The 26,500-nt window shown below is 47.9% G+C and overlaps 1 protein-coding gene across 3 annotated transcripts in view; it reads left to right on the top strand.

Annotated features, from left to right (window-relative positions):
• lama5 (laminin, alpha 5) overlaps positions 1-26,500 on the top strand; it is an 81,164-nt gene that overhangs the window by 51,405 nt on the left and 3,259 nt on the right. For all 3 annotated transcript variants that reach the window (XR_014909001.1, XM_085393155.1, XM_085393154.1), the window contains exons 35-76: positions 644-788; positions 900-1,040; positions 1,231-1,392; positions 1,877-1,984; positions 2,102-2,185; positions 2,407-2,637; positions 2,739-2,852; positions 2,940-3,070; positions 3,345-3,425; positions 3,814-4,028; positions 4,115-4,215; positions 4,615-4,798; positions 5,221-5,361; positions 5,438-5,589; positions 5,674-5,784; positions 6,186-6,297; positions 6,383-6,556; positions 7,809-8,005; positions 8,085-8,204; positions 8,801-8,955; positions 9,025-9,154; positions 9,239-9,341; positions 9,423-9,536; positions 9,648-9,830; positions 10,707-10,849; positions 11,869-12,048; positions 12,194-12,333; positions 12,445-12,589; positions 12,806-12,939; positions 15,275-15,434; positions 16,422-16,556; positions 16,680-16,819; positions 18,079-18,211; positions 18,338-18,481; positions 18,628-18,758; positions 18,843-19,004; positions 19,135-19,261; positions 23,375-23,529; positions 23,701-23,884; positions 24,180-24,317; positions 24,434-24,593; positions 24,674-24,804. Coding sequence is in view for 2 of the 3 variants with exons in the window: in XM_085393155.1 (XP_085249281.1) it covers positions 644-788; positions 900-1,040; positions 1,231-1,392; positions 1,877-1,984; positions 2,102-2,185; positions 2,407-2,637; positions 2,739-2,852; positions 2,940-3,070; positions 3,345-3,425; positions 3,814-4,028; positions 4,115-4,215; positions 4,615-4,798; positions 5,221-5,361; positions 5,438-5,589; positions 5,674-5,784; positions 6,186-6,297; positions 6,383-6,556; positions 7,809-8,005; positions 8,085-8,204; positions 8,801-8,955; positions 9,025-9,154; positions 9,239-9,341; positions 9,423-9,536; positions 9,648-9,830; positions 10,707-10,849; positions 11,869-12,048; positions 12,194-12,333; positions 12,445-12,589; positions 12,806-12,939; positions 15,275-15,434; positions 16,422-16,556; positions 16,680-16,819; positions 18,079-18,211; positions 18,338-18,481; positions 18,628-18,758; positions 18,843-19,004; positions 19,135-19,261; positions 23,375-23,529; positions 23,701-23,884; positions 24,180-24,317; positions 24,434-24,593; positions 24,674-24,804 (6,031 nt within the window). In the remaining variant the exon portion in view is untranslated. The remainder of the gene's footprint in view (positions 1-643; positions 789-899; positions 1,041-1,230; positions 1,393-1,876; positions 1,985-2,101; positions 2,186-2,406; positions 2,638-2,738; positions 2,853-2,939; positions 3,071-3,344; positions 3,426-3,813; positions 4,029-4,114; positions 4,216-4,614; positions 4,799-5,220; positions 5,362-5,437; positions 5,590-5,673; positions 5,785-6,185; positions 6,298-6,382; positions 6,557-7,808; positions 8,006-8,084; positions 8,205-8,800; positions 8,956-9,024; positions 9,155-9,238; positions 9,342-9,422; positions 9,537-9,647; positions 9,831-10,706; positions 10,850-11,868; positions 12,049-12,193; positions 12,334-12,444; positions 12,590-12,805; positions 12,940-15,274; positions 15,435-16,421; positions 16,557-16,679; positions 16,820-18,078; positions 18,212-18,337; positions 18,482-18,627; positions 18,759-18,842; positions 19,005-19,134; positions 19,262-23,374; positions 23,530-23,700; positions 23,885-24,179; positions 24,318-24,433; positions 24,594-24,673; positions 24,805-26,500) is intronic.

Below are 26,500 nucleotides of genomic sequence, written 5' to 3'. Positions count from 1 at the left end.
AGCATAGCCCCTCCACTCTTATTTATTTATTTAATATATTATATAACTGCCCTGTATACAGCCCCACAATGTTTCTGTTTCAGTGTTTCTACGCATACACCATGTATATAGTTTACTCACATATATCTATACATAGATTTTGCTTTTTTTCCTCGTTGTATATTGTTTTCTTTACTTTTGCACCTTTGTGGTTCACTGTGCAAGAAACCGCACAATGACAATAAAAAGCTCTAAAGTTTATTTTGTTTATAACCTCATTTCTCTTCCGCCTCCTTTCCTAAGGCTGCCATCACACAAGAGAACAGCTTCTTAATGATCTAATGTAATCAAGCTCACGCTGACCCAGTGCACCACCTTGTGGTGAACAGTGTTATTACCCTAGACTGCAGCTGTAGGTGTCTTTCCTCACTTCTCACACACATGTCAGGTATTCATTACGCTTACTGTAAACCTCACAATAACCTAACTGTGACCATGACACAAAAAAATGTCCTCAAACTTGTGGAGACGGATATTTTGGTCCCCACAAGGCTGGTAAACTTCCAATTTTGATCCCACAAAGATGTGAGTACATGCTCACACACACAGACAGAGGTCAAAGGTTATAGAAGCTGAGATTCGGCACAACGTTTTCTGTTTCCAGATGTCAGAACAACATCGTCGGACGTCAGTGCGACCGCTGTGCCCCCGGTTTCTACGGTTACCCCAACTGCAGACCATGTGACTGCAACGAGGCGGGGGCCGAGGAGGAAGTGTGTGACCCGTCCACAGGACAGTGTCTCTGCAAGGTTTGCACTCACGTACACAAACGCACAAACGTACACGAGTCTGTCATGTTTGTGTGTCTGACATTGCTGTATGTGTGCGTGCGTGTGTGTGTGTGTGTGTTCCCCCTGCAGGAAAACGTCCAGGGTCCTCGCTGTGATCAGTGCAGAGATGGTACGTTCCACTTGGACCCGACCAACCCAAAAGGATGCACCAGCTGTTTCTGCTTCGGAGCCACCGGCCGCTGCCACAGCTCCAGCATGAGGCGCACCGAGGTGCTCGTCTACATCCCATAATATGCTTGTTTTGTTAAACACAACCTGATGTTTGTGGTAGTTTTTCTGCAGCGAGCTGATCCTGACTCGAGCTCACAGAGTTTCAGAAAGCTGCTGAATGCTGTGACGTTTCCACATGCTCACTGATTTACTGACTTTGAGCCTCACAGCAGCCGCGTCGTCTCTGCAGGTCATGGACATGGAGGGCTGGGTGCTGCTGGGAGCCGACAGGCAGGAAGTCCCCGTAATCGTGTATCCAGATCAGGACCTGGTAGAGGCCGACATCACCGACGTGCCCGATGTTTATCAGGAGCTGTACTGGCACGCTCCGAACACTTACCTGGGAGACAAGGTGAGTTATTCCAGTTAAAGATCAGTCAGGTGCTGTAAGAACCGGGCGGGTAGTTGGAGTCTGAACACGCCTTTATCTGATGGATCTGTGTGCACTCAGAGAGGATGAGGGTGAAGATGAGCCAGCAGTGAGCCTGAGCCGTCTCCAGGTGCAGATCTGTTTTTAAAGCTTACGGCCTCACAGAGTCCCAGAATCCCTCGCTCTGTTACAGACACGTCCCACACAGCCGACCAAAGGCTCAGACGGAGATCAGCAGCTTTCATGTGTGAAAGCGTCACCCTTTATTCTGACGGTTAAATCCCCCGCTGTTACGCTCCAACGACCGGCTTCAGATGGCAGCCTGCTGCAACCTGCATGCGCGCAGCAGACGTGCAGGTTTTATCTGTCGCAGATAAACTGCAGGCCGCGCTTTGTGTTTCATCAGCCTGTACGCCGCGTGGTGCTCTGTTTGTGTCTGAGCTTTGATCTGCTCCTGTCTGCACAGGTCTCCTCCTACGGAGGCTATCTCAGGTACCGTCTGCACACGCAGACCATGAGAGGAGACGTGCTGCCTCTGCCCGCCGAGGCCCCGAAACCCGACATCATCCTCAAGGTGCAAAGCACGCACACGCACGTGCACACACAGACACACACACCTGTGCCCTCTCATATGTAGCGTTAGCTGTGTGTTAGCATGCTGACAGCTTTACTTCCTGTTTCTGTTGTCCAGGGTAACCAGATGACCCTGGTGTTCATGGAGAGAGAATACTCGTCCCCTGAGGAGCCTCACCTGGGCATCGTCCACATCGTTGAGGTAACGTCACCTGTGCATTCTTCTGTGATATTAGAAAGCTGTTGACTCCTGACCCCATGAGAGGCCTCAGGAAGTCGTTTTAGAGGTTCCCTGTAAACACTTGTGCAGCGTAAGCTCTGGTCAGCTAGTGCACCTGTACCTGTCACTCAGCTGATGTCAGAACGTGACCTCACAGCGGAGCCGATGACGATGTTTTCTTCGTGTCCTTCCTGTGCTTACAGGGAAGTTTCCGTCACTTTCGGACCGGTAACCCGGTGTCCCGAGAGGAGCTGATGATGGTTCTGGTCGGGCTGGAGTCTCTGCAGATCCGAGCCCTGCACTCCCAGTCAGCCCAGTCCGTGTCGCTGCGTGGCGCCGTGCTAGAGGGTGCAGAGAGCCTGCCTGTTGGACGCCACGCCAACAATGTGGAAATCTGCATGTGTCCCGCCAACTACCTGGGAGACTCATGCCAGGTGAGGGACGGGGTTTGGATCTGGGTTTGTTGGGGTGGTGACTCGCAAAGAGGAGGCGGTGATGGCGGATAAAGGTTAAAGGTCGTGATGTGTGTGTGCAGAGATGTGCTCCGGGGTACTACAGAGACACCATCGGCCTGTTCCTGGGGAAGTGTGTTCCCTGTAGCTGTAACGGACACTCGGACCAGTGTTTGGATGGATCTGGGATCTGTGTGGTGAGGAGCTCTGATTGCACGCTGCCTCCTGACGTCCTCTCGCTCTGATGTCACGGATCTCTAACCATTCTTGTCTCTGTCCGTCAGAACTGCCGGCACAACACGGCCGGCGACCACTGTGAGACGTGCCAGGGGGGGTTCCTAGGTAACAACAGCGTGGATGGTCAGGCCGTGACGTGCTCCAGCTGCCCCTGCCCGCTGAGAGCTCCATCCAACAAGTCAGTACCTCCACTCCCTATGCCTCAGCCCATTCCTGTATGTTTGTTGGGAATACTGGGAATTTAGCATGAATTTAAGGTTCAATGATTCAGGCGCATTTAGTGTTTAGTCATCAGTAAATATGGAAGCTGAAAATGTTAAAGGCCCCACATTGCTGCCCTGAGGAACGCCACAAGTAACATTTCCTGTTTTTCAAACTAAGAGTCTCCCACGTGCTTTGATGCTGTCCTGATTTGTAGTTTTTCACTCTTCTTCCTTCCTGTCTGTCTGTAGTTTTGCAGAGGGCTGCGTGCAGAGAGGTGACAGCATGCAGTGTCGCTGTATGCCCGGCTACGCCGGACCGAACTGCGAAAGGTAAACGAGTGGAGCCGCGCTCCAGACGTCCGTATTAAACATGCTCCTCACAGTGAGGTCAGCGGGCGACCTCGTCTCCAAATACTCAGGGTTCAGGAGCTCCACCCATGTAAGAGGGCCAATCAGAAAGAATGTTGGTCTGCAGAGGGAGGAGCTTAAACAGCCTGTTTCAGACAGAGGATGAAGTGAGGGCTGATGGTGCTGAAATCACCCTGAAACGTTCTCAGTCATTAAGAAATCAAATAAAAATTAATAATTTTATGAAATGAATGATAAAGTTAAATATACAAATGATGCTGGTAGGAAGGAAAACGCCACACGCTGTGTATCCATCATAATCATCAGGTATTTCAGTTAAAAATGCTTCACCTGTCGGCCTCTCTCACAGGTGTGCCCCAGGTTTCTACGGCAACCCGGTGGTTCTGGGCAGCCGGTGTCAGACGTGCGATTGCAGCGGGAACTCGGACCCCAACATGCTGTTCACCGACTGCCACCCGCTGACGGGACACTGCCTCAGCTGCATGCACAACACGGCCGGGCCGCGCTGCGAGAGCTGTGCCCCCGGTTACTACGGCGACGCCATTAACGCCAAAAACTGCACCCGTGAGTTCGGCGTCCCGCGGTCACGTGATCAGGTTTGGCAGTGCAGGCTGCAGGTGGATTCAGCGTGTGTGTGCTTTCTAATGCAGAGTGTGACTGCTCTCCGTGTGGAACCGAGTCATGTGACCCGCACAGCGGACAGTGCCGCTGCAAGCCCGGAGTCACCGGGCCGCTCTGCGATCGCTGCGAGGTGAGAGCGCTCTCTGAGGTCACATCACCACAACATCTGTCATTTAAACACGGCCGCCATGTTGGAAGTGGTCTAGAGCCGCACGAGGAGTCGACAGTGATCCACGCGGCGGCGCCATCTTTAGAACATATGAATGTAGCTCAGACTGTCACAGAGTGATGACAGAAAGAGGTCTGTGAATACTTTTTAAAAACATGCATACAACGGAAACATACGTTTTTCTAAATGAGTCACAAAAAAACGAGCCGTATAAGAGGAGAAACGGCGTGCTGGGTCAGGTGATTCATGATGTAACGAGGTCAGAGGTCAGTCCTGCGGTTGGTGACGTGTTTGCTCAGTTTCAGAACACGTATGTTATTCTAAAATGCTCATTCAGATTATTGTTACTCCTCCTCTCAGGATGGCTCGTTTGGCTTCGACTCGTGCTCCGGCTGCCGTAAGTGTGACTGTGACGCCGCTGCGGCGCTCGTCCAGCCGTGTGACCCTCAGAGCGGTCAGTGCGCCTGCAGGCCTGGAGTGAGCGACTCGAGCTGCCGGCAGTGCACTCCTGGATTCTGGGACTACGGACCCAACGGCTGCAAGAGTGAGGAAACACAAACATCATCACACAAAAGAGGGGTAGGCGGGAAGGTTGGCAGGAAGGTTGGCGGGAAGGTTGGCGGTCCGATCCCCACCTGCTCCAGTCTGGTTGCCAAATATCCTTGGGCGTGATACTGACCCCAAGCTGCTCTCTGAAGCCTCCCTGTGCATGTGACTGTTAGAAAGCAAGAGCTCAGGTAGATTAGCACAGGAACATCTACTGCGTGACACACACACAGATACCTGCTAACACCATGCCGCCATGTTATTGGTCAAATGATGTCATTAAAGGCTCTGACGGCCTTTAATGACATCATCTGACCAATAACAGATGACGTCTGTCAGTGTGAGGCAGCTGCAGCGGCCTGATCAGTCACTGCGCTGCATGTTGGTGTGTTTAACCTGAAGCCCCTCCCTCACCTGCAGAGTGTGACTGCAGAGGAGGACACTGCGACCCGCGCACAGGAGAGTGTCGCTGTCCCGACGGGATGACGGGCCGACAGTGTGACGTCTGTTTGCAGAGGTACAGCGTCCCGACGGAGGACCTGCACGGCATCCACTGCGAGCGTGAGTCTCACACACTCAGAGGCTCTTTGCAGCGTTTGTAATCCGGTGAAGCTCAGCGTGTGCGTTTTTCTCTCAGTGTGCGACAGCTGCGTCGTCGTGCTGCTGGAGGATCTGGAGAGGCTTGACGACGACTTCCTGTCGGCGTCGGCTCGGCTGAGGAGCCTGAACGCCAGCTCCGTTGCCCGGGCTCAGCTGCAAAGCCTCGACAAGTCCATGGAGGACGCCGCTGTGAGTTCACGCACAAGCACACACCTGAGGCTGCGAGCACCGTGCTGCAGGGGCACTAATCAAACTCACTTTCCCATGATTCAGCGGGCCATTGAGGACTACAACAACACACTGCAAGACAGCCTGAGTCGCACCGACATGCTGGAGGCAGAAATCAGCACCATCAGTGAGGACATCGACGAGCTGCAGAACAAAGTGAGGAGCGCACACACACACACACACACACACACACACACACACACGATTGTTCCGATGGTCCAGATCCACACTTTGGGAGCGCCTCCTGTAAAGGCCCGCTCTTCTCTGAGCTTTAATCCTGAGCCAGGGCAGCGAGGAGGGCGGGGTCTGCTGTGTCTCCGGTGGTGCATTCACGGGTGATCGGAAAAACCTGACTTCATGATGCAGACCTGTCACCGGGCCGTAGGCTAACGCTAACATTCCAGACTCACGGCGACGATTCCTCGACGCCAGTTCGGTTTCCGTTTGTTCAAACTGTCTGTCGACGTTTTACAGGCAGCAGGAAGAAGAGCACACAGGTTTGTATCACACGTGCGTCATTAACACACATAAAATCTGACAGCTGTCTTTTTTTCCAGACGTCGGCAATGACCAGCCGGGTCGGCGAGCTACACAGTGGCACAAACAGAACGTACCGGCGGGCCGAGGATGTGTTGTCCCTCCTCGGGAACGTGAGCGCCAATATAAACGGTACGGCGTGAGAACAGAGTTTCAAATCTGAAGACCTGACAGGAGGCAGAGCGATGCTTGGACCCTTGTGCTTGTGTGTCCACAGAACTTCTGCTGAGGTCGAACAGTTCTTCGCTAAACGAGACGGAGGCAGAGGAGGATGGCGAGGAGAGGGAGAGGAAGATGAGGGAGGTGCAGGCCATGCTGAGGGAGATGAGGCACAGGAGCTGCACAGGTCAGAAGAAGATGGCCGACAAAGAGAAGGCAGAGGCTGAGAAACGTAAGTTTATTCATTTTAATCAGCTGTGATGAGCACGCTCAGTCTAACCCACAGACCGATCTGACGAGAGAGACGACCTTCAAAGTAAAACAGGAAAGTAGGGCTGCACGATTAATCGTTAGAAAATCGCGATCTCGATTCATACTTATGTGCGATCTCATTTCCAAATGACAACGATTTTTAAAAAAAAAGACGACGATTGTACCGCATTTTGATCCGGGACGTAATCTGCATGAAAACAAGCGCTCACTCTTCCTGCTCAACAAATGACAAGGGCGGAGCCTTATACCACGTGATACAGAAGCTGTGCCGTGTGATGCTAAAATTAGCAGGGAAACAACAACGGCGAGCACGTCAGGGATGACGAGAAAGTGACAGGAGAAAATCCGTCCCGGTCAACCACCCAAACATCAATAACGGGAACCTTATACAGCGCTTCCCTATACCCGTCGACCTCCCGCAGGCACAAAGACATTACGGAGGCTATCACTTATCACCTGACCAAAGATATGGCTCCATCAACACTGTGCAAAAGGAGGGATTTAGGAAAACGATCAACACCCTAGACAAACGCTACACAGTGCCGTCCCGCAACTATTTTTCTATTGTTGCACTACCTGCTCTGTACACGCAGCGTCGAGCAACGGTGGAGACGGAATTTCAAGCAGTACAACAACAAAACGTGAGACATTTGTTGTTTTTATGTTTATTTATTGTTTTTATGTTCAGTCTCAACTGTTACGAAGTTGATGTGCAGTTAATAAGTGCAATAAATATTTATACTGGAAAAGAAAATCGTGAGAGAATCGTGATCTCAATTCTAAGCCAAAAAATCGTGATTCTCATTTTATGCAAAATCGTGCAGCCCTATAAACAAGAGAACTAATACAGAACCAGGACATTAACACAGGAAGAGACCGAACTTACCCAAACTCTGCATGAAGCAGAATTCGCAGAACGGGATGAAACATTCGACAGTGTCAGGAGGAACCAGACGCGCTCTGAGAAGACATGAACATCAGATCAGGGTCACAGACGACGAGTTAAACTTCCAGCAGCTCGTCGGACCTGTGAACCAGCTCACACCTGCCCGAGAACGAGGGATGAAGTATCTGCTGCAACATCTGGATGTTTGATGGTTTTATTAAATGTCTCTGACTCGCTGCTGATGTCACTTCAGCGTTTAAAAGCTAATGAGCAGGTTTGTGTTTGAGCTGACAGGACCGCCCGTCTGTGTCTTGTGTTCTCGTAGTGTTGGATCGGGTCAGCAGGCAGCTGGTGGACCGTCACGAGGAAAACGACAACCTAACTCGATCCATCAGTGACCGTCTCTCCCGCCTCCACGCTGACACGATGGACCTCCGAGACGCCCTGAATGAGGCCGTGAACAACACGGCGAGAGCTGCCGAGATCAACAACGCCAACGAGAAAAGCCTGGACGACCACAACGTAAGAGCAGCAGAGGAAGGAACATGGAGAACGTGGAGAACACCAAGTGATGACTAACCGCTGTCTGTCTGTCTGTCAGAGGAGGGTGGTGGACCTGCAGATGAAGTCAACCGAGGTGAGAAAACAGCTGAACGTGTCTGCAGATCACCTTCATCAAGTCAACAACGACGTGTGGTCCATGGTGCAGAACTCCAAAGAGGTTTGAATGTCACACATTAAACTTGTCTGTGTGTGCATGCGTCACAGATTTACAGGGGCCGCTTCATCTTCAGCACAGCCGTGATTCAGCCCTCAAAGTGTTCTCAGTCTGCCGGAATCTACGTCCTAACTACTAACAGTGCTAACACCTGCTAACAGTGCTAACACCTGCTAACAGTGCTAACACCTGCTAACAGTGCTAACACCTGCTAACACCTACTAACAGTGCTAACACATGCTAACACCTGCCAACAGTGCTAACAGTGCTAACACCTGCTAACACCTACTAACAGTGCTAACACATGCTAACACCTGCCAACAGTGCTAACACCTGCTAACAGTGCTAACACCTGCTAACACCTACTAACAGTGCTAACACATGCTAACACCTGCCAACAGTGCTAACACATGCTAACACCTGCTAATGGTGAACCATGGCTGGTTACAGCTCACAGATCTGAGGCTGGAGCTCAGACTGTTTCGTTGCTCTGGCAGGCTCAGAATCAGAATTCTTGTTGAAGATCAAAAACTTTCTTCTTTAGGTCTTTACCTCCCCTTGACCAGGCTACGTCCCCTTCAGCTCTTTCTCTCCCTCAGGAGTACGAGCACCTTGCAGCTCAGTTGGATGGCGCCCGGATGCTGCTGGCCCAAAAGGTTCAGAATGTGTCTCAGACTAACTCTAAAATCCCGCTGGTGGAGAAGGCGGAGAAGCACGCTGAGCTACTCGGCGCCCTGGCCATGAACCTGTCCAGGTAGGTGTACGACATTTAGTTCTTGTGCTTCATGAAACCAAACCAAAAGCTGTGTGCGTCTGTCTGCAGTTTGATCGCAGAAACAAAGAAGGACGGATTCATAGACGTAACGCAGTCGTACAACAAGATCGTCGTCAGCATCGAGCAGGCCGAGGAGGCCGCCAAGATGGCCAGCGAGGCTACCAACAGCACATTAGAGGTAAAAAAAAAACCAAAATCACAAGTTTGTCCTTTGAGGTGACTTTAAAAACCGAAACTGAAAGTGTGTTGGTCTTGTTTTCAGAGCGTGAAGGGCCAGAACCTCGGTCAGAAGGCGGAGTCTCTGAAGAACCACAGCATGGATCTGAATGATGAAGTGGAGAAGCTGAATGATGACCTGAACACCAGTAAGCCCAGTTTGGATTGCAGAGATTCATAAATGAACCCTTTCATCTTCAGTTTGCATCACCTTCGTTTTTCTGCTGCAGCTCTGAGGCCACGACTGGAAGATGCTCAGCGCCGGCTCCAGGACGCCAAAACCAAACAGGTTCAACTGACCGAGGACCTGGAGGCGCTCCAGAGCAACCTCAACGCCACCAAAAGTACGACTGTTTAAAACACGTTGCGCTTACACAATTTGGGTATTTAAGGTTTCCCACGTGACTCCTCACCGCTCACGGCTTCCTGTCGTCTTCTTCTTCTGTGCTGCTCAGACATCAGTGCACAGGTCAACGAAGCCAAGCAAACAGCGGCTAAGGCAAACAGGACGGCCACCGGCATCAACGACACCCTGCGTCCTATCAAAGAGAAGCTGGATGAATGGCAGCACACTTACGGAGACGCCAACGCCACGAGCAAGGACATCAACACCGCCCTGATGGACGCCAACAACACCGGTGAGTGATAAACGCTCGCTGCCATGCGCTGTGGGGATGGTCGAAAGATTTCAGACCCGAGCACAGGCAGACGCAGAAACTGAGGTCAAAGTGAGATTAAATCCTGATAAATCAAAACAATCGATCCAAAATCCGACTGATCACAGAGATTCCAAACAGCTGGAGCGAGCCAGAGACAGTAAATACAAATGGCAAAAGGAAGTAGATCCAAATACAAAGCATGAGTCTTTCAAAATAAAACAGGAAGCAACCAAACACAGAGATAATGTTTGAGCATATGAAAAGCTAAGAAAAATTCGGGACTGAACCAACGAAGACCCAACATACTCAAACAATCAAACGAAGAACTAACATTATATAAAATAATAAGACGGACGAATTCCACAAACGTCTGAACTGTCCAGAGCACGACTCACCTGAATGTCTTTGAATTTCAGGACTTTAGGAAGAAATGAGCAGTTTGAAAGAAATGATGAATTATTTAATTTGATTTTATGTATATAACACCAAATTACAGGAACAGTTCAAAGGTGCCACCTGCCACAACTGTTTGGGGGTTATTTATGAGCTCCACCAAAATAAAAGCATGTCAAACTGAAAACTGCGACTAATGACAGACATCTAATATTCAGGAACCACAAATGAAACTCGTCTCTAATCATTCATCAGGTCGCTGAGCCCTCCAAAGGTTAGGCCGTGGTTCTGTTTGAGCTGCACATCTCAGATTGTAATTTTTTAAATTGAGTGTCAGACATTAATTTTGTTTGCCTTTGAAAGGTGTTCCAACCAGGTAAAAAGGCCTGGATGTTACCTGAACACTCACGTAGGGGGCGCTGGTGAGACATGAGCTGTAAATGTCTGTCTGTCTGTCTGCAGTGCACAGGCTGGGTGAAGCTATTCCTGAACTCTTGAAGAGGCTGGGCGACCTGCAGAATTACTCTGTTCAGATGCCAAACATCTCCGAGAACATCAATCGCATCCGACAGCTCATAGAGCAGGCGCGCAATACTGCCAACAAGGTACACCCACAGACTGTATAAAAAGATGGACAGAGCCAAATATGTGGCCATATTTGGATGCTATTGCTAGCTAGCTTGGTTATCACAGATACCTGCTCATAGTGCTGAGTTGGGCGCTGTGTTAGTGCAGTGACCTCACAGCAGCCGTGTTATTGGTCACATGATGTCATTAAACATGCTCCGAAAGACTCCAACAACACGGTCCAGAGGTCCAGTTTAGCCTAGCCGACAGCTAGCAGCTACAGCCACCTGTGTCAGCACCCACCTGTCTATAGAGGCCAAACAGTTTGTGTATGAGGCTGTAAACATGTTTATTTCGAATGTAAAATTTTGACATGGGAATGACTCACTGCTGCCTCTGCTGGACGTCAGAGGAACTGCAGGTTTTCATTTGATTTTTTTAGTCCTGGAGGTCAGTGCTAGGTGTTTCCATCAGAGGTCCTTATCACAATCAGATTACTTTATTAATCCCTAAGGAAATTACGTCATTCTAATAGTCTTTTATCGTCATTGTACATGTACAGCTAAATTGTGGGTCCTAATAAAATATAAATCATAGACAACAGAGAAATATACACAAAATCATACACAGACACATTGGAGAACAAAATACTGGCAAAGTGATCGGAGGCAGTGGAAAGGACCGAGTGTGAGTGGGCTGAGGGATAAGGGTTACTCAGACCATGGCTCAGATTGGTGAGGTCGGTGTGTAGGGGTGGGGTGTGGGGGCGGGGCCAGTGTTTGTTAACAGTCTGATTGGCTGTGGGGGAGGAAGCTGTTAGTGAGTCTGGAGGTGTGGGAGACTGAGGAGTGGGAGAAGGCCAGCAGCGGGACACGGAGGAAGTGCAGCCGCTGCTCGACCTTCGTTACCAGGGCGATGGCGTTGTGGGTCCAGGTGAGATCAGTGGAGATGTGGGTTCCCAGAAACCTGAAGGTGGAGACGGATTCCATTTATACTGAGAGGGGAGCGGACCTGTCCTGACGTCCATTACGAGTTCTTTTCCTCCTTCCCCATCCAGGTGAGCGTATCCATGAAGTTCAATGGGAGATCAGGCGTTCAGGTGCGTACGCCGCCTAACCTGGCTGACCTGGCTGCTTACACATCCATGAAGCTCCACATCAAGCTGCCGGACGCAGTGTGGACGCGGCGACAGGATCCTTCCAACAGTCAGTTTGTGTTTTACCTCGGCAACAAAAACGTAAGTGTGAGGACAGATTGGACTTCATGTCGCTCGTCAAGTCTGTCAGTCCTCGTCGGGGTGTGTCTTTATTAACTGGGATAAATTTAGGACTCGTGAACATCGGAGATGTCGTGTATTTTAAATCTGTGTTTGGGGTTTGCAGCCGGGTCAGGAGTTCCTGGGCATGGCGTTGGTGGGGAAACGGCTGCACTGGTACTTTAACGTTGGAGGAGAAACTGCAGTTGTGAAGATGAAAAACGACATCCAGTCCAAAGGAAGATTCAGCACCGTCTCCCTGGAGAGGTGAAGCGCACGATGTAACACAACACGGTGTCATTCGATTAAACATGAATGTTTATGCTAGCTGTGTGCAGGAGTTGTAGCATTGATCTGCTCCGGTGTTGGTGCGCGTAGGATGCTGCAGCACGGTCTGATGTCCGTATCTGTGGACACCTCAACCAGCAAATACTCTGAGAAGGCTGAAGGAGATCAGGGGCTCCTCAAACTCTCGGCCAATGACACTGTCTTCTATGTGGGAGGATATCCGAATACTTTCACAGTACGTACTGGAAGAGCTGTAAACCCACCAGTTACAGAGCGTTTCCGCATGTTACGCTTATTTTAGTCAGTACAATAAAACTGAGCAGGTGGAGCCAGAGTGAGAATAACTGAGAACGCCTGTGTTGGTACGCAGGCTCGTTGATGTTTACACATTAGTGCCTCGACCACAGGAATAATGAAGAGTTTCCACTTTCTCTGGTGTTTTTGTCTTTAGCCACCTGAAGTGCTCGCCCTGCCCAACTTTAAGGGCTGCATTGAGCTGGACTATCTGAACGAGGAGGTGATCAGTCTCTACAGCTTTGTGGACGTCTTCAATCTCAACACCACGGTGGACATACCGTGTGCCAGGTCCGTCTGCTGTTCCTGCATCTCATTTCAGTATCATTGTGTAAATGCAAACGTTTGTGTTCTTTCTGTTGAATTTAAGCTTATAGCTGAACACTGACGCTCACAGCAAGGGCGTGGATTTGGTTTTGGCGTTGGTGGGGACGGATGATTCAACCACCGAACCCTGCCCTGTTTCTTTGTTTTTCCTTTTTGTTTTTGCTTCTTAATAAAAAGAGGAGAAATATACTTGCCTACATGTGCTATTCTACGTGCTTTTAAACCGTTTAAAATCACAATTCATAGTTGAATTATTAAACAAATGACTAAGTATTTCAGGCTTTAGTTTACTTCAGCCATAATCCATATAAATCAGGTATCATACAAAAATAAAAATAGCTTCAAATAAAAGAACAATAAAAGAATATGACTTTAAGGACTTAACAGCATTACTTCAGTTACACCAACATCTCTGACACATCAGCACTAAGGGAACACTGAGTGACCTGCTGGGTTTTGTCCATAAAACTACTCGTCTAAGATGACCTCAGAGTCAAAGATCTCTCAGCAACATTATGCAACAGTTTAGGCTCTACTGCCCGATCAGATCAGTGAGCTGGGATTTTCTATTCTAAGCATGAGCTACTGTTACAGCAACTGACATTAATACTACTGGTGTCCCACACAACAACTCAACGTTCACTATGTGAAGCAGCCAAACACAGGCCTGCTCCTCTCACTAACTGAGATAAACTGCTGGCATGTTTGTTTTACATCTATACTGTCCAGTCTGTCCTGGTGGACACACAGCAGCATTGTTTAATCCCATTTGAGTCATTGTTGACCTTAGCCCTGTTTTTAGTCTTCTGAGAGCACTGAAGCTTCTTTCAGCCTCAGTACCTGCGTTTTATCCTCAGATTAAATTATTATTCTGTGCGTGATGTGCCTCATCTTTGGCCCTGGCTCCTCCCCTTTGACTGCACTAGGATATATTTCCACCTGATAAAATAACACATTGATTTGTGCCATATAAAAGTGAGACATGTCAATTCAGACTCTTTGTCAAATATACACTAATGAAACAATTTACATCAGCAGCCTAACAACTGTCATGATAATAAATACTAGTTAATCTGTAGCACCAACTCATCAGTCACCTGTGAGCTCGCCTCTTCACCTCTGAGCTACAACATGGCAGAGCTGCCTCTGTCAGCTGATGAATGACAGTGAGACACTCCACATACATGCAGTCACACATGAGCTTCAAATACAGTCATGAACCAACAAGTCATCATTTCACCTGTGATCTTGTGTCACCATCACTCTCTGAGCTTTGTGTTGGTTCTTCTGTCACCTGACAAACAGGACATACATGACAATAAGAATAAAACGTGGAGCTGCTTCAGTGTTTCTGTCACTTTGTGCAGATCTTGACTCGTCAGTAATGTTTGTAGGCTGAGTGCATTTTAAAACTGTGCAAACTGCACTACCAGGTGGAATATTTGCAAAATCATGACGACCTCATGACATTTTGTCTCAAAAATGAACCCTATGAATACGTCAGTGCGATTAGGATGAAATTATTGTGTCACCAACATGTTAACGTTAGACATATAATTCTAACAGCCTCTGTAAACTAATATCCGGGCTGCTCGAGGCTCCGTTTCCTCTGACAGTTTCAATCAAAATTAGAAACGCTGCTCTGAGACTGAGAGAACTAATAGTGCTGCCTGCTGTGCAGGTAGTTTCCAAAACACGTTATTCATGGTTACATACAGTTTTAGACTGATGTGGGCCAAAGCCTGGCATAGCCTGTAACGTTATTGTGACACATTTTATGAGTGAGCTTGGCTTTAAGTGACTGACAGGTTTCTTTGAAAAACACTTTCTTACATCCAGCTTCTTCCTCTTTGCTGCCGTCCTCCTCTCCTCCTTGCAGCGCAGGTTTACCGCTGCTGAAACTAAACAGAGCTCCCTGAAAGGCTCAGCCAATCACATTGGCCATAATTGTCACATGATGTAGGACTCCAGTAGAGAACGTAATTTAACTCTTTCTGCTCTGCTGGGTGAATGAGACGCTGACAGATCGTTTTTTTTCTTGTTTTTCTTTACTCGAAGAGATCAAATTATTGGTGGGGACAATTCTATAATCGCTGAATATTGGTGGGGACATGTCCCTTCCGTCCATGCCAAATCTACGCCCTTGGCTCACAGACGAGTGGATGAACGTTCATCACTTATTAAATGATGACTTTACAAAAAAAGAAAGTTTTCATCATTTTGTTATTTTCTGAGATACTCTGGTGTGTTTCAACTCCTAACTTTGTCTCTTAAATATGTGTGTGTGTTTAACAAACAGGACAAGAGCCACCTCTGAGCCCTATGTCAGTGATGGAGCGTACTTTGATGGGACCGGCTATGCAAAGTTTAATTTTTCTCAGTCAGGAAAAGGTTACTTCGTGCAACAGGAAATCAAACTGCAGTCGCAGAACGGGATCCTGCTGATGATGCAGAATGAGGTAACGCTGCTTATACGCTCACAGACCCTCAGAGGGCTGCTCACCTGTCCTTGTAAGCCCCGCCCCTATTATAATGAAAGAAGATGCTAGTTGCACTTCCTTATTCACAGCAGTGGGCGCTCTTTACACACAATCCCCTACAGTTCATAGCAAAAATGCTGAAGGCCGTAACACAGAATAGAATAGAATAGAATAGAATGGGTTTATCGTCATTGTACCTACAATGACATGACAGTGTTCCTCCTGTAAGAACTAAAGAGAACAGTACATATACATATTTACATACACCGAACAAACAGATCACATGCACAGCATAAAGAGAGTTCACAGAGTAATCAGGTGACCTTGCTACGCCCACATGACTTATTATCAGGCTTTATTGACCCTGGAGTCCAGTCGGTGCGTGCAGCACACAAAGCTGCCTCATTTCCACACTCGTGTTCTAGGTTTTCTTCTAATAACCTGACATATTGGATTCACATTTGCAGGTTTTGCACTTCTTCCCTGGTCATCATCACTTCTGTTATTCTCTGTTTGTTGTGGTGACACTCGTGCAAATACGGAGCCGTCAGAAGAAGCTTGAGTTACTTCTTATACAGGGTAACTGGAAGAATGAACTTTTCTACTCAAGCACTCAGAGCGCTTTATACAACAGGCCCGAGCTGCAAAAGTGCAGATGTCCTGTCCTTCTACTGAAGTACAGGTACTTGTGTATAAAAATACACTGATTCAACTTCTTTACTCAAATACAGTAAAGAAGTATTTGTACTTCATTAGCTCTGAACAAGCCTCATGCGCAGCAGCACTTTAACATTCAGGCTCTGATAGCTGCACCATAGCAGCCAACCTTCCCGTTAGTGGAAGGGTCGACCTCCTGGACCGGGGTCATGGCCATCAAATGTCCGGCTCTGGTTCCCACTGTACTTATTACACACATATCTGTATATTTTCCTCTGTAACTGGATTTCTTTTCTGTCTGCTGTGCAGCAAAATCAGTTTGTGTGTGTGGCGGTGCTTCGTGGCCAGGTCAAGCTCTTCTATAATATTAACGGTTCTCTGGTGGACGTCGAGCCCGTGGCTCCGCCTGAGCTCTTGCAGATGAGCAACGGCGAGCCCAACAGTGTGAGTCCCTCTGCGTGGTTTTTCATGTTCCTACTTTGAAAGCATGCCGATCACTCTGATTGCTCCTTTTAGTGGTCAGTATTGTGTACTTGTTTGTGACGTGCTGCATTTTTTCCCATATAGCTGTTTCTCATCATCTGGAATGAACTACTTATGGTGAAGAACAACCAAAACGATGCCATCAGGACTAACATAAAAGGCATCCCTCAATTTGACAACAGCTGTTACCTGGGTGGAGTGCCAGAGGACAAGATGCCGGAGATGTACGTGCACTAAGTTTCTTATTGCTCCATTTCTAAGCTAACGTTAGCGAGTCTGGAACTGCATGAGTGGAAAAGAGGCACAGGGGCAGGGCTAAAGGGGGCATCTGGGGTGGCACAGGCCCTACTGACATTTGTATGTTGCCCTCTAGAATTGTTGTCATGTCAATGATTAAAGATTGGAGCGGAGGATGGGCAAATCTAACTCCTGTTTTTTAACATTATAAATGAAATATACAATATGAAAAATGTAAAGGCTTTTGAATTAAAACAAATCAGCAGCACGGTGGCACGGTGGTTAGCACTGTTGCTGCACAGCAAGAAGGTCCTGAGTTCAATTCCACCATCAGGCCGGGGTCTTTCTGTGTGGAGTTTGCATGTTCTCCCTGTGTTCGCGTGGGTTCCTCCCACCGTCCAAAGACATGCAGCTTGTGGGGATAGGTTAATTGGATAATCCAAATTGCCACTAGGTGTGAATGGTTGTCTGTCTCTGTGTGTTGGCCCTGCGACAGACTAGCGACCTGTCCAGGGTGTACCCCGCCTCTCGCCCTATGACAGCTGGGATAGGCTCCAGCGCCCCCAGCGACCCTGAAAAGGATAAGCGAATGGATGGATGGATGGATGGAAAACAATAAATTATTAATTTTAATTAAACATGGAAAAGGATGTGTGAGACACTTACTTACTTATTCCACGTATTTACTATTTATTCTATTGAACATTTGCTGTCCCATTTGACAGTAAACCCGAGCCTTGTTCCAAGGAAGCCGCTGAGAGTAGCTCTAATAATTCATCTCGTTACCTCGCCACTAAGTCTTGTGCTTTGGGGCTGTCTCATATGTTTTAATGCATGTTTATGTCGACAGGAGGCCTGTGAACTTTCAAACTGTGCCTTTGTTTAGCTTATTTTCCAGATTTGCACGAGTCCTGTTATTACTGCCCTTCGTAATGTCTTGGGACTTTTCTTTTGATTTAATTTGAAGTCTTCTGGGTTTGCTGGTCTCACTGAGTACTGTCCAGGCAGCTACAGAGATTTTAAGCATAAAGATGCTGATAGTTACTTGGTCAGCATCAGACAGCAGATTTAGGTTAGCAGCTAGCTGGTAAAAGTAGTATTTTAAATAGTGGACACAAACCTGTAGGAAGTGTTTTCTAACGTGATTTAACATGTTGTGAACTTCTAGTTTCTAATTGGATAAGTTATTATCAGGGATCCGGTCTGGGTCACTAACACTGAGTTCATTGTGTTTGTCTCAACTCAGGTTAAAGGACAAGTTTTCTAAGACGGGCTCTGTGAAGGCCTGTATCAGGAACGTGAAGGAAAAACAACAGTATATCAGCCTGAAGAATGTGGAGACCTATGGGGTCAGCTTTGGCTGCCATGACAAACTGCTGGTAGGAGGACACACTGAACCCATCAGCGTGTAACAAAAAGGAGTGGATGCAGGTTTTTCATGGTGTGTGTGTGTGTGTGTGTGTGTGTGTGTGTGTGTGTGTGTGCGCGCGCGCGCGCATGTGCAGTTGGCTCGTGAGGGTTATTTCCCAGGTCAGAGCTACCTGAACTTTAATGTGATGGATGCTTCTAGTATCATGAACAACTTCTTTGCCGGCCTTGGCTTCAGAACTGAGACGACCGATGGACTCATGTTCTTCCACAAAAACCAGGTCAGAGGAAACCCTCAACCACTTCCTGTTGACCGTTGCCTCTCAGCTGTCTGTTTCCCGTATTCTTCTTCTGTCCTGATCTGTTGGATCTATGATGTGCTGACTTCTTCCTTGTTTCAAACTCTTGTGATTTTCTGTGGCCACAGGAGGACGTCTGTCAGGTGTTTTTGCAGAAAGGCCACATCGTGGTGCAAGCTGGCAACAAGGCGATTAAAACGCAGAAGACGTACAACGATGACATCAGTCATTATGTCACCATATACAACAATGTGACCGGGTAGGATGGCAGCGGTTACATTTTCCTCGCATCCACAGGAAGCAGCGTTCCGAGTGTCATTTGACCTCTCTGCTCGTTTCTCAGGATACGTCTGTACGTGGATGACGTGCTGGAGACATCGACTCAGACCACAGTGAACCCAACAATGAAAACTGTCTTGTCCACAATGGGAAACACCTTCCTGGGAGGAATGCCCGAAGGCCCGAACAACCTGGTTGGATGCATTACTAATGTTTTCATCGAGAGGTTAGTTAAAAATGACTTTCATGAGCCGCCTTCATAGATTGACTCATCAGCCTGTGTGAAATGACTGAAACGATTAAAGCTGTTGTGTGAGTTCAGCTTGGATTGTAATGTGTTTGTTTGCCATCTGCAGGGAAATGCAGGAGGTTCTGGACCTGCTGAAAGCCACCAACAATGTAGATGTTTCTATGAAGTGTCCTGCTGCTAAACAGCCTCAGCAGATCATTGCTGCTCAACCAAAACAGAACAACAAGCGCAAGGTACACACAGCAACAAGTGAAGGTACACACAACAGCAACAAGTGAAGGTACACACACAGCAACAAGTGAAGGTACACACAACAGCAAGTGAAGGTACACACAGCAACAAGTGAAGGTACACACACAGCAAGTGAAGGTACACACACAGCAAGTGAAGGTACACACAGGAACAAGCGAAGGTACACACAGCAGCAAGCGAAGGTACACACACAGCAACAAGCGAAGGTACACACACAGCAACAAGTGAAGGTACACACAGGAACAAGCGAAGGTACACACAGCAGCAAGCGAAGGTACACACACAGCAACAAGCGAAGGTACACACACAGCAACAAGTGAAGGTACACACAACAGCAAGTGAAGGTACACACACAGCAACAAGTGAAGGTACACACAGCAACAAGTGAAGGTACACACAACAGCAAGTGAAGGTACACACACAGCAAGTGAAAGTACACACAACAGCAAGTGAAGGTACACACACAGCAAGTGAAGGTACACACACAGCAAGTGAAGGTACACACAGGAACAAGCGAAGGTACACACAACAGCAAGTGAAGGTACACACACAGCAACAAGTGAAGGTACACACAACAGCAAGTGAAGGTACACACACAGCAACAAGTGAAGGTACACACAACAACAAGTGAAGGTACACACAGCAACAAGTGAAGGTACACACAACAGCAAGTGAAGGTACACACACAGCAAGTGAAGGTACCCACACAGCAAGTGAAAGTACACACAACAGCAAGTGAAGGTACACACACAGCAAGTGAAGGTACACACAACAGCAAGTGAAGGTACACACACAGCAGCAAGTGAAGGTACACACAACAGCAAGTGAAGGTACACACAGCAACAAGTGAAGGTACACACAACAGCAACAAGTGAAGGTACACACAACAGCAAGTGAAGGTACACACACAGCAACAAGTGAAGGTACACACACAGCAACAAGTGAAGGTACACACAACAGCAAGTGAAGGTACACACACAGCAACAAGTGAAGGTACACACAACAGCAAGTGAAGGTACACACAGCAACAAGTGAAGGTACACACAACAGCAAGTGAAGGTACACACACAGCAAGTGAAGGTACACACACAGCAAGTGAAAGTACACACAACAGCAAGTGAAGGTACACACAGGAACAAGTGAAGGTACACACACAGCAAGTGAAGGTACACACAGGAACAAGTGAAGGTACACACACAGCAAGTGAAGGTACACACAGGAACAAGCGAAGGTACACACAGCAGCAAGTGAAGGTACACACAACAGCAAGTGAAGGTACACACAGGAACAAGTGAAGGTACACACACAGCAAGTGAAGGTACACACAGGAACAAGTGAAGGTACACACAGCAGCAAGTGAAGGTACACACAACAGCAAGTGAAGGTACACACAACAGCAAGTGAAGGTACACACACAGGAACAAGTGAAGGTACACACAGCAGCAAGTGAAGGTACACACAACAGCAAGTGAAGGTACACACAACAGCAAGTGAAGGTACACACAGGAACAAGTGAAGGTACACACAGCAGCAAGTGAAGGTACACACACAGCAACAAGTGAAGGTACACACAGGAACAAGTGAAGGTACACACAACAGCAACAAGTGAAGGTACACACAACAGCAAGTGAAGGTACACACACAGCAACAAGTGAAGGTACACACACAGCAACAAGTGAAGGTACACACAACAGCAAGTGAAGGTACACACACAGCAACAAGTGAAGGTACACACAACAGCAAGTGAAGGTACACACAGCAACAAGTGAAGGTACACACAACAGCAAGTGAAGGTACACACACAGCAAGTGAAGGTACACACACAGCAAGTGAAAGTACACACAACAGCAAGTGAAGGTACACACACAGCAAGTGAAGGTACACACAGGAACAAGTGAAGGTACACACACAGCAAGTGAAGGTACACACAGGAACAAGTGAAGGTACACACACAGCAACAAGTGAAGGTACACACAACAGCAAGTGAAGGTACACACACAGCAACAAGTGAAGGTACACACAACAGCAAGTGAAGGTACACACACAACAAGTGAAGGTACACACACAGCAAGTGAAGGTACACACAGGAACAAGTGAAGGTACACACAGCAGCAAGTGAAGGTACACACAACAGCAAGTGAAGGTACACACAGGAACAAGTGAAGGTACACACACAGGAACAAGTGAAGGTACACACAGCAGCAAGTGAAGGTACACACAACAGCAAGTGAAGGTACACACAACAGCAAGTGAAGGTACACACAGGAACAAGTGAAGGTACACACAACAGCAAGTGAAGGTACACACAGCAACAAGTGAAGGTACACACAACAGCAACAAGTGAAGGTACACACAACAGCAAGTGAAGGTACACACACAGCAACAAGTGAAGGTACACACACAGCAACAAGTGAAGGTACACACAACAGCAAGTGAAGGTACACACACAGCAACAAGTGAAGGTACACACACAGCAACAAGTGAAGGTACACACAACAGCAAGTGAAGGTACACACACAACAAGTGAAGGTACACACAGGAACAAGTGAAGGTACACACACAGCAACAAGTGAAGGTACACACAACAGCAAGTGAAGGTACACACACAGCAACAAGTGAAGGTACACACACAGCAACAAGTGAAGGTACACACAACAGCAAGTGAAGGTACACACACAGCAACAAGTGAAGGTACACACAACAGCAAGTGAAGGTACACACACAACAAGTGAAGGTACACACACAGCAAGTGAAGGTACACACAGGAACAAGTGAAGGTACACGCAACAGCAAGTGAAGGTACACACAGCAAGTGAAGGTACACACAACAGCAAGTGAAGGTACACACACAGCAAGTGAAGGTACACACAGGAACAAGTGAAGGTACACGCAACAGCAAGTGAAGGTACACACACAGCAACAAGTGAAGGTACACACACAACAACAAGTGAAGGTACACACAGCAACAAGTGAAGGTACACACACAGCAACAAGTGAAGGTACACACACAGCAACAAGTGAAGGTACACACAACAGCAAGTGAAGGTACACACAGCAACAAGTGAAGGTACACACAACAACAAGTGAAGGTACACACAGCAACAAGTGAAGGTACACACAAAGCAACAAGTGAAGGTACACACAGCAACAAGTGAAGGTACACACAGCAACAAGTGAAGGTACACACACAACAACAAGTGAAGGTACACACAGCAACAAGTGAAGGTACACACACAGCAACAAGTGAAGGTACACACACAACAACAAGTGAAGGTACACACAGCAACAAGTGAAGGTACACACACAGCAACAAGTGAAGGTACACACACAGCAACAAGTGAAGGTACACACACAGCAACAAGTGAAGGTACACACAACAGCAAGTGAAGGTACACACAACAACAAGTGAAGGTACACACAGCAACAAGTGAAGGTACACACAAAGCAACAAGTGAAGGTACACACAAAGCAACAAGTGAAGGTACACACAGCAACAAGTGAAGGTACACACAGCAACAAGTGAAGGTACACACAGCAACAAGTGAAGGTACACACACAACAACAAGTGAAGGTACACACAGCAACAAGTGAAGGTACACACAAAGCAACAAGTGAAGGTACACACACAACAACAAGTGAAGGTACACACAGCAACAAGTGAAGGTACACACAAAGCAACAAGTGAAGGCACACACAGCAACAAGTGAAGGTACACACACAGCAACAAGTGAAGGTACACACAGCAACAAGTGAAGGTACACACACAGCAACAAGTGAAGGTACACACAGCAACAAGTGAAGGTACACACACAGCAGCAAGTGAAGGTACACACAGCAACAAGTGAAGGTACACACAGCAACAAGTGAAGGTACACACACAGCAGCAAGTGAAGGTACACACAGCAACAAGTGAAGGTACACACACAGCAACAAGTGAAGGTACACACACAGCAACAAGTGAAGGTACACACACAGCAACGAGTGAAGGTACACACACAGCAACAAGTGAAGGTACACACACAGCAACAAGTGAAGGTACACACAGCAACAACAATAAGACGTGACTGTGATAAATTCAAGGTTTTCTCTCTTAGGGGAAGCTGAAGAAGCCGTCAGGATCTCGCAGTCGTAACACTAGGGACTCGTGTCAGGGTGAGGTGTCACACCACGAGAGGGGAGCGACGCACTTCAGTGGCTCCACCCACAGCTTCCAGAGATACGACATCCTGCCCAGTTCGTTCGGCTCCACGTGAGTGTGAAAGAAACTTTAAGAGATCCAGTCCCTTTCTTTCTAAGCTCCTTGCATGCCATCATCTGGATGACTGAGAACCTACACAGACACAAGCTGCTAAACAGACTCCGCCCCCTCGTATTCAAGGACCAAACTACAGCTCAGATACTCGTGTTTCTCTGTCTGCAGGCCTCACATCTCCATGCTGTTGAGGATCAACTCATCTGACGGGCTGGTGCTGAGCGCCACCAGCAGGCAGCGAGGAGGAGGCGTGATGACGCTCACAGTCTCAAACGGCCACCTGCTGCTTCAGTTTGGGAAGAAGTTTAACCTACGCAGCTACAGGAAGTACAACGACGACCAGTGGCACACGGTGAGCAAGCACAAAAACACAAACACATGCACACGAACGCACATACTTGTTTTCATAACTTAGTGAGGACATCTCATTGACATAATGCTTTCCCTAGCTGCTTACCCATCAAAAATGGATGCCTAACCCTCAGCCCAATCCTAACCATAACCTAACTGTAACCCTGACACTAAAACCACGTTTTGGTTAGCGTGTTAGCGTTGAGCTAACGTTTTTTGCTACCAGCTGTGTTTGTGTCTCAGACCCACCTGAGTTTACCTGAATGATGTAACCTGATTGCTCCGTGTCCCTGCAGGTGTTCATAAAGCTTGAAGGGCAGAAGATGAGTCTGATTGTGGACGGTATCAGTGTTCAGTCCAACAGGATATCTGGACGAGACCGGACTCGTCTCACCGCACCGTTATACGCAGGAGGAGTCCCTGCCTCTGTGGCGGTAAGCGTTTCTCCTGCTGGTTCCACGCTCAGGCTGACACCTCTGTGCAGTGAAGGTCGCGCCTTTCTGCTCTTCTTCACGCTGGGTACTGAAGCTCTGCTCTTTCTTAACCTCAGGGTCAGGGTTCTTCCGGGTTTGTGGGGTGCATCCGGGATCTGATGCTGAACGGAGCCCCTGCAGGAGACCCCGCTCACAGCCAGGGGACAGTGCCCTGCTTCGCGACCCCTCTGCAGCCCGGAGCCTACTTTTCTGGACGGGGAGGACACATCATGATCGGTACGTACCATTCGTTTCTGTGCACGTGTTGGCCACATTGGGTCGTCATGTCTGAGCGGCGCCTCTGTCCCTCCCTGCAGATGAGTCCTTGGCTCTGAGTCGGGATCTGGAGATCCAGCTCGAAGTTCGACCCATCGTGGACTCTGGGCTGCTGTTGCATGCTGGGACATCGTCTGACCACCACCTGAGCTTAATTCTCATCCAAGGAAAGGTGAGACTCGGGCAGCGTTTCTCCTGAACGTGGTCTACTTGCTGTTTTTCAGGTTTTAAATTTGTGATGTCAAATATTTTTATTTCTGAATGTTTTTATATCATAACTTAAATAAATGACTCAGTTTCCTCTGAAAAGACGACATAAAGGAGTCAGCGTGTAACAGCCAGACCTCTAAATAAGACCTGAACATCAGCTTAGAGCTGCAGGTATCCTCAGTTTGCAGTGCCCCACTGTTCCCCACTCCCACTCAAATCAGTTCAGTTTTATTTACACAGCGCCAAATCACAACAACAGTCGCCTCAGGGCTCTTTATATTGTAAGGTAGACCCTACAATAATACATACAGAGAAAACCCCAACAATCATATGAGCCCCTATGAGCAAGCACTTTGGCGACAGTGGGAAGGAAAAACTCCCTTTTAACAGGAAGAAACCTCCGGTTCAGGGAGGGGCGGGGCCATCTGCTGTGATTGGTTGGGGTGAGAGAAGGAAGACAGGATAAAGACATGCTGTGGAAGAGAGACAGAGGTTAATAACAGATATGATTCAATGCAGAGAGGTCTGTTAATACATAGTGAGTGAGAAAGGTGACTGGAAAGGAAAAACTCAATGCATCATGGGAATCCCCGGCAGCCTACGTCTATTGCAGCATAACTAAGGGAGGATTCAGGGTCACCTGGTCCAGCCCTAACTATATGCTTTAGCAAAAAGGAAAGTTTGAAGCCTGATCTTGAAAGTAGAGATAGTGTCTGTCTCCTGAATCCAAACTGGAAGCTGGTTCCACAGAAGAGGGGCCTGAAAACTGAAGGCTCTGCCTCCCATTCTACTTTTAAATACTCTAGGAACAACAAGTAGGCCTGCAGAGCGAGAGCCAAGTGCTCTAATAGGGTAATATGGTACTACAAGGTCATTGAGATAAGATGGGGCCTGATTATTTAAGACCTTGCAGGGCTCTAGAGTGCGAAAAATTTGGTCGCAAAGGCAACCAAATTTTTCAGTGGTGCGACCAACTGTTCGGGTAACAAAAAAAAAAAAAAAAATCTCTGCAACTCTCCGTGTGGTCAACAACAGACACACATTATGTCCCTATCGTGGGCTAAACCAATCAGATATAGTCAGGGGCGGGACTTCTCTGATTGGCTGTGGTCCAGTTGAAAGTGGAAGTGGGAGGTGAGTAGCTTGAATAAAGCGATATTGATTCATTAAATCCTGAATTGACTTTTAAATATAACTGTGTTTTGCCAGAAACGCCAGATTCTCAGATTAAAGCTCACAAAACTATTTCAACAACCACCAAACAGCAAATGAGAGCAGGTACACGGACTCCACACAAAGACGTAAACGCAGAGCAGACCCAACGCGTCAGAATCAGCTTTGTCTTTCAGCCCCGACGGCCCGTAGACGGACACGCTGTCGGAGCTCAGCGATTCTGATGCGTCCGGTCCGCTCTGTTTACGTCACTGATTCTGAGCTGCAGGTTTTGTCTCTCCAACCAAAATTCACCGAGCCAGCAGCAAAAGAAGCAGCAGACTACGCTTCACATTTGATCAATGCGTCATGAATTCCCTCTGACTTTTGCTGTTTTGCTTCCATCCATCCATCCATCTTCTTCCGCTTTGTCCGGGGCCGGGTCGTGGGGGCAGCAGCCTAAGCAAAGAGGCCCAGACCTCCCTCTCCCCGGTCACCTCCTCCAG

The sequence above is a fragment of the Rhamphochromis longiceps genome, linkage group LG20 (genome assembly GCF_057381845.1).
Source record: "Rhamphochromis longiceps isolate RC_006_pf linkage group LG20, R_longiceps_female_GT1.1, whole genome shotgun sequence".
In the NCBI taxonomy this organism is placed as follows: Eukaryota; Metazoa; Chordata; class Actinopteri; order Cichliformes; family Cichlidae; genus Rhamphochromis; species Rhamphochromis longiceps.
Note: the sequence above shows the minus strand (reverse complement) of the source record. Positions and strands in the feature narration are given on the sequence as shown.